The 5,989-nt window shown below is 46.9% G+C and overlaps 1 protein-coding gene across 4 annotated transcripts in view; it reads right to left on the reverse strand.

Annotated features, from left to right (window-relative positions):
- LOC102314573 (hexokinase-2) overlaps positions 1-5,989 on the reverse strand; it is a 16,928-nt gene that overhangs the window by 5,220 nt on the left and 5,719 nt on the right. For all 4 annotated transcript variants that reach the window (XM_005927899.3, XM_042223213.1, XM_042223212.1 and 1 more), the window contains exons 3-5: positions 1,255-1,417; positions 288-421; positions 88-207 (exon numbers count right to left, since the gene is read on the reverse strand). In XM_005927899.3, the coding sequence (XP_005927961.3) occupies positions 88-207; positions 288-421; positions 1,255-1,417 (417 nt within the window). The remainder of the gene's footprint in view (positions 1-87; positions 208-287; positions 422-1,254; positions 1,418-5,989) is intronic.

Here is a 5,989-nt window from a genome sequence, read left to right on the forward strand (position 1 = left end):
AGGCTGATGTCTCCTCAAACAGCCGAAACACACAGAAGAAAGTTGTGTGTGTGTGTGTGTGTGTGTGTGTGTGTGTGTGTGTGTGACCTTGTCGATTTCCAGCTGTTCACAGGGGAAGGAGAAGGTGAAGCCCAGAGGAAGAGTTTGACCCTTCAGGTTATGAGACTCGAGGAAATCCCCGAGACAGGTGGCGATGTGGTCGAACAGCTGTACAGAGACACACGTGAATTTTGGGGATTCGCATGTTTCCGTTTGCTTCGTTTTCCTTCAGTGTGCATTTGTGTCACCTGTTCTCCGGTTCCCAGCATCATTTCCTGTGGGATGGCGCAGATCTGAACCTTCTGCGCCTCCTCCTCCACACGGACGTGAAGCACACGGAAGTTTGTTCCTCCCAGATCCAACGCCAGGAAGTCGCCTTTCTCTGCCGACCGCATGATGAAGATTTAGTTACAGGAAGCCATCTTTAAAACGTAATTATAGCTTTAATAATTATAATACCGCCCTTTTATTTCCCTGCAAAGGTCTCTGACAATCTAAAGTGGAGGAAGTTGTGAATTACTCTGAGTGTTTTCATCGTTGCTGCAGTGCCGGTGCAGACATGCTATCAGACCCTGTTCACCTCCCGCCCACCAACTGTTCCACCTGCGAATCACTGAAAACCCTCCCACAGCCGTTTAAGCTTTAACTGCTTAGATTCATCAGCAGCTGTCCAGGGTTCCTCTACTGTAGCCACGTGAAGACGGCTGAAGCCTTCAACATCCAATCACAGCACGTGCCAGTGGGGAGTCAGCTTTGTCCCAGTGTGCACAAAACACAAATATGCAGGACTGCTTTCTTTATCTGCACAATATCTAAAATTAGAAACACCCTGTCTCAGAGTGATGCTCAGAAACTAGTTCATGCATTTATTACTTCTAAGCTGGACGACTGTAAAGCTTTAGTATCAGGATAATAAACAAACACAGCAGGATGGAGTACAAACAGGAACTATAAGATATCATCGTTCTCTCATACTGGCTTCTCTTCACTGGCTCCATGTTAAATAGAGACTGAAATTAAAGTCATTCTCCTCACACGTAAAGTCACAAATGTCTTAATTTTAAGAGAAAGCGTCACAGAGCTTAATCATTAGGACACATCTGGCCTGTAGCTCCAGGTGTAAGCATGTGTAGAAAGCAGCTGGAGGGTAAACCACACAGTTCTGGTTTTTATGGGAAGATTCAAAGTTTGGCTTTTATCTGAAAATGTCCTTACCCGTCCCATCAGGCGTGGCCCTGACAAAGGTGGGCAGCATCTTGACGGGCGCCTTGTGGTGCGAGTGCTTCCCTAAACCTCGGAGCAGATCCTTCCTGAGCCGAGCCGAAACCTCCTGCAGCGTCTCCGGGGACAGCTGGAAAGGCTGCAGGTACTTCTCCACCTGCAGAGGGAGGCCGTGTCACGTGAACAGCATAAAGACATAAAGGTGTTCAGGGAGAAACCCAAACAAGGCAACTGTGTCATTTAACCACAAGATGGCGACATTTCCTCAAAATCTGCAGAAGAACACACGACTGTTTGAAGCAGTGTTCAGCAGAGAAAAGACCGCCCGGTGCAGAGGACGTCTGCCCGGGGGCAGCGGGCTCAGCAGGCGTGCTGACCTCCGGCTGCTCCTCTGGGAGACGCCGAGGTGTTCAGCAGAGAGGCAGGAACTCTGCCCTGAGATCTCCTCCCTGCTGGACATGCCTGAAACACCTCACCAAGGAGGGGTTCAGGTCTGAGTCAGACTCCACTCTAATGACTGAGCTCCTCACCCTCTCTGAAGGAGGACCAGCTCTGCAGAGGAAGCTTCAGCTGCTCGTAGTGACCTCATTCACTCCCTGCAGCGTGTGGTGAGGCTTAAAATACAAAAACAACATTTAAACGCTTCTGCAGATACGTTCAGCACATCAAACCCACGGCTGAGCCTGAAAATCAATCTTTACTCATTTCTGATCACATGTTGTGACTCAGCTGCTGCTCTGTGAATCCGTCTGTGCTCGGAGACAGAACGGGCTGGAGTTTTGTCTCTAACAGCATCAGGCTGGAAGTCAGGCTGACACGGACGAGCAAACGAGATAAAGAAGGCTGTAACTGCGCTCAGCGACACAGCGTTTTAGATTCACGGTGAGATCCATACACTGGCTTTACATTCGAAGAAGAGACGAATGTCTTTTAAACAACTGGACACAGAAACTCTGAGTCAGATTTGATTCTGTTGACTGTGATGCTGCTGACTCCGTTTACATCGTTTTGAATGTGCTTTCGACGGCTCCATTACTGCACTGAAGCCTGCTCGCCTACAGGCGGCACAAAACACAGCTGACGCAGGCAGCGAGCTCACCGCTCATCTACGAACCGAAGAGCTTTTATTTGTTTGCAGTCTAACCTTTGTGTCCGGTTTTCATTCTCTCCGGATCGCCTGACTTGTTCCACAGACGGGACACAAACTTCGAGCTGATCACGGTTAGCACATTTAAAACAGGCCTTCCACCCAAAGTTACAGCTCGTTACTCTGCGCCCCCTCGCTGTTTAACCTGCACGACTCTGTTGTGTCTCTGTGGTCGCCCTGTTCTTGTTTCCAACAGAGCTTTATAAATAAAACGCTGCGGTTTAAATACTTTACAGATAACTGATGATTATTATTCACTGACCCGTCGCACTGTAACAGGATCTGTTTCATTTGATCTCTTGTGAAAGTTGAAAGTTGACACACTTTGAAGCTGATTTCACAAGATTAAATTAAATTAAACGGAGTAACTTCTGGAGAAGTTGCACAGGGATTGTTGCTTCTGCCGGACGTTGTCTGTTGAAATCAGCAGAATCAAAGTTTAAATTCTAAAACCAACCGAAAGTTTTTACTTTGTAAATTTGAGGGATTTCTCAGAAACATGATTTATTTGTACAACAACAGTCACCTCAGGGCGCTTTATATTGTAAGGGTGAGAGAAAACCCACTGAGCGAGCGCTTTGGTGACAGCGGGAAGGAAAAACTCCCTTTTAACAGGAAGAAACCTCCAGCAGAACCAGGCTCAGGGAGGGGCGGAAGACATGACTGAAAAGAAGAGAGCCAGAGATTATTAACAACTAATAATTAAATGCAGACTGGTGTCTAGAACAAACACTCAGTGCATTATGGGAAGCCTAAAGGAGCGGCCTGATGGGGTGATGTGGTGCCACGAAGTCTTAAAGATAAGATGGAGAGAAGAGGAAGACCTCCGGGAAGACTTAAATTCTCAGACAGAAAATACAGACATGAGAGAAACTCTGAGACCAGCGCCACAGAAAAAATATGGCTCCAACGTTAAACATGAACTAAGAGCGAAGTCATGAACACATCCACCCTCAGGTTGTTAACTCACGACGATGTCTCCAAGTCGAGGATTTCATCTTCCAGGAATGCGTTCCTTGTTGTTTACTTTGTTCTGCATAAATCAGCTTTGTTTTTGCAGATGTGTTTTATCAGTAATCATCAGAACGACCACGGCTCCACCTCTGGAGCTGGATAAAGGAGTGCTGCAGTTCCTCCAGCGTCCATGTGAGGCTCCAGCAGTCAGTCTCAACCTTTTGTCAGAGATAAACACGTCTACATGTAGCTGCTCGCCTTCATCGCTTACGATGTTTGGGGCATTTTTAGTAGATTCTCTGACTAATATTACTGTTTCAGACCATTCTGAAGTCTGTGCTTCAGTTTCAGTGAGTAAAATTCACACATTTATGAATCTGTTACTTGGACTCCAACGTTTCATCCACACTTTTGGCTTCAAAAGGCCTCCATGGCAGCAAGCAGGTCTCACTGCCCTGTCTCACTGAAGCTTCAAAGTATGCAGAACTGTCCAGAACATGTATGCGCTCTACATACATACACAGCACAAAGGCTGTTACACAGACACGTAGGCTCTATGTGAGGGAATAGAAAGGCAGCGAGAAAATCAGCAAAGCAAAAACGTATAACTGACTCTGTACAGTAGCACGGAGCAGCTGTACCCGAGCCACACGATGGATCAAACACACGAATCACTGAGTGAAAATGTGTTTGACTCAGTCATCGTGCTGTTGGCTTGGCTTCTCCGCTGAAGTTCCTCAACTGCCACAAGAGTGGCAGCCGAACCCAGATCGCCCTGAGCCATTTTACGACAGGAAACACCTTCCTGACTCGCTGTGCAGCTACAGTGCCAGCGACTGGTTTCTTCTTCTTCACTTCCTCTGGATCAGCTGTGAGCAGCCAGTGTTGATACTACAGAAGAAATATTAAGCTAGGAGGTGTCCGGTTACTTTTGAACCACAGTGGTCTGGATGCTGTGCTTTAACAGGATAATATCTCCCCCACACTTCCCCTTAAATTCACCTGCTCAAACCGGCACCTTTATTCTCCATTATTTTATTTCAAGTTTATTTTAAATTGAATGAAGCACATAAAACTTTAGTTTCACTTCCAAATGTTGAATGTCCTCCCGGCTAAACGTGTACCTGTCCGTCTTGATGGAGGAATGAAGTCAGCCTCGCCTGCTGGGAGGGAGGAACCCAGAGACGAGCGTGTGGAGGCACGAGGAGGAGCGAGGACAGTGGAGGAGAGAAAACTCGCTCCTGGAAAAGTACTGCAGCTGAGGACTCAGTCAGAGACAAAGAGGAGGCAGACACGTTTGTATCCCTGCCTCACGGCAGCATCTGATCCTGGGACAAAGTTTAACTCCAACCACAGCTGCTGTTTAGGTTGATATCAGGTTCATTTCTGACTGCGAATCAATAATTGAACCACTGATAACAGTTTGATACAGCAGAGGTGCTGAGCTCTAAATGTAAAGTTAAACTTCCACACAGATTACTTTAAAAGCTTCTTAAAGTAAGGACGGAGCTGCAGCGGCAGGGCTGTTCAAACTCGTTTACCGTAAAGAACATGTGTGACGGTGGGAGAAAAAAAGCCAACCTGCCAAAGAAGTCCTACAACATGAGACCTGGAAGCACACACATTTCACAACACTGGCTGCCAGGGCGTGTTCGCAGCAGCTTACAGGCCTTCATCAGGCTTTGTGATGGTGACACCAACCTGAATGCAAAACAAACGTGTTTACGTGAAATCAGAGGCAGGAAGAGGCTGGGCTGACACAGCGAGTAATGATCCTCTGGAGATGGCAGCAACAATTCAGCCTTGCTGTTTTCCCAGCTTCCTTCAGAGCTGGAAAATCACTGCACAGCTCTTCAGACCGTGTCCACGTTACTGTGCAGGTACCTGAGCGCAGGTGTGAAAGGTCAGAGGTGAAAAGCAGCTTTGGATTCAGGGCAGAATTATGTGCTTGGACAGGTTTGTCAGAACCGTAACAAAACATCGCGTAAATAAAGTTTATTACAACTTCTTTCCTTTACAGCACCAACTTCCTCCATCTCACCCTGTTCTTTACTACACCCACAAGTGTTCCCGGAGGTCTTCCTCTTCTCTCCATCTTATCTTTAAGACTTCGTGGCACCACATCACCCCATCAGGCCGCTCCTAAGGTCTTCCTCTTCTCTCCATCTTTCTTTAAGACTTCGTGGCACCACATCACCCCATCAGGCCGCTCCTTTAGGCTTCCCATAATGCACTGAGTGTTTGTTCTAGACACCAGTCTGCATTTAATTATTAGTTGTTAATAATCTCTGGCTCTCTTCTTTTCAGTCATGTCTTCCGCCCCTCCCTGAGCCTGGTTCTGCTGGAGGTTTCTTCCTGTTAAAAGGGAGTTTTTCCTTCCCGCTGTCACCAAAGCGCTCGCTCAGTGGGTTTTCTCTCACCCTTACATTATAAAGCGCCCCGAGGTGACTGTTGTTGTGATTTGGCGCTATATAAATAAAACTGAACTGAACTGAGTAACGATTCTGAGAAATTCCCTCAGATTTTCAGTCACATTTTTGCTGTGGTCTCACAGTTTCCTTCATTTCCGTCTTTTCTGACTGTGAACTTCAACTTTTTCCTTAGATGTCCGTTATGGTCCCGAAATAC

This window comes from Haplochromis burtoni, unplaced genomic scaffold (assembly GCF_018398535.1).
Source record: "Haplochromis burtoni strain Fernald_Lab_line unplaced genomic scaffold, NCSU_Asbu1 Contig_105, whole genome shotgun sequence".
Taxonomy (NCBI): Eukaryota; Metazoa; Chordata; class Actinopteri; order Cichliformes; family Cichlidae; genus Haplochromis; species Haplochromis burtoni.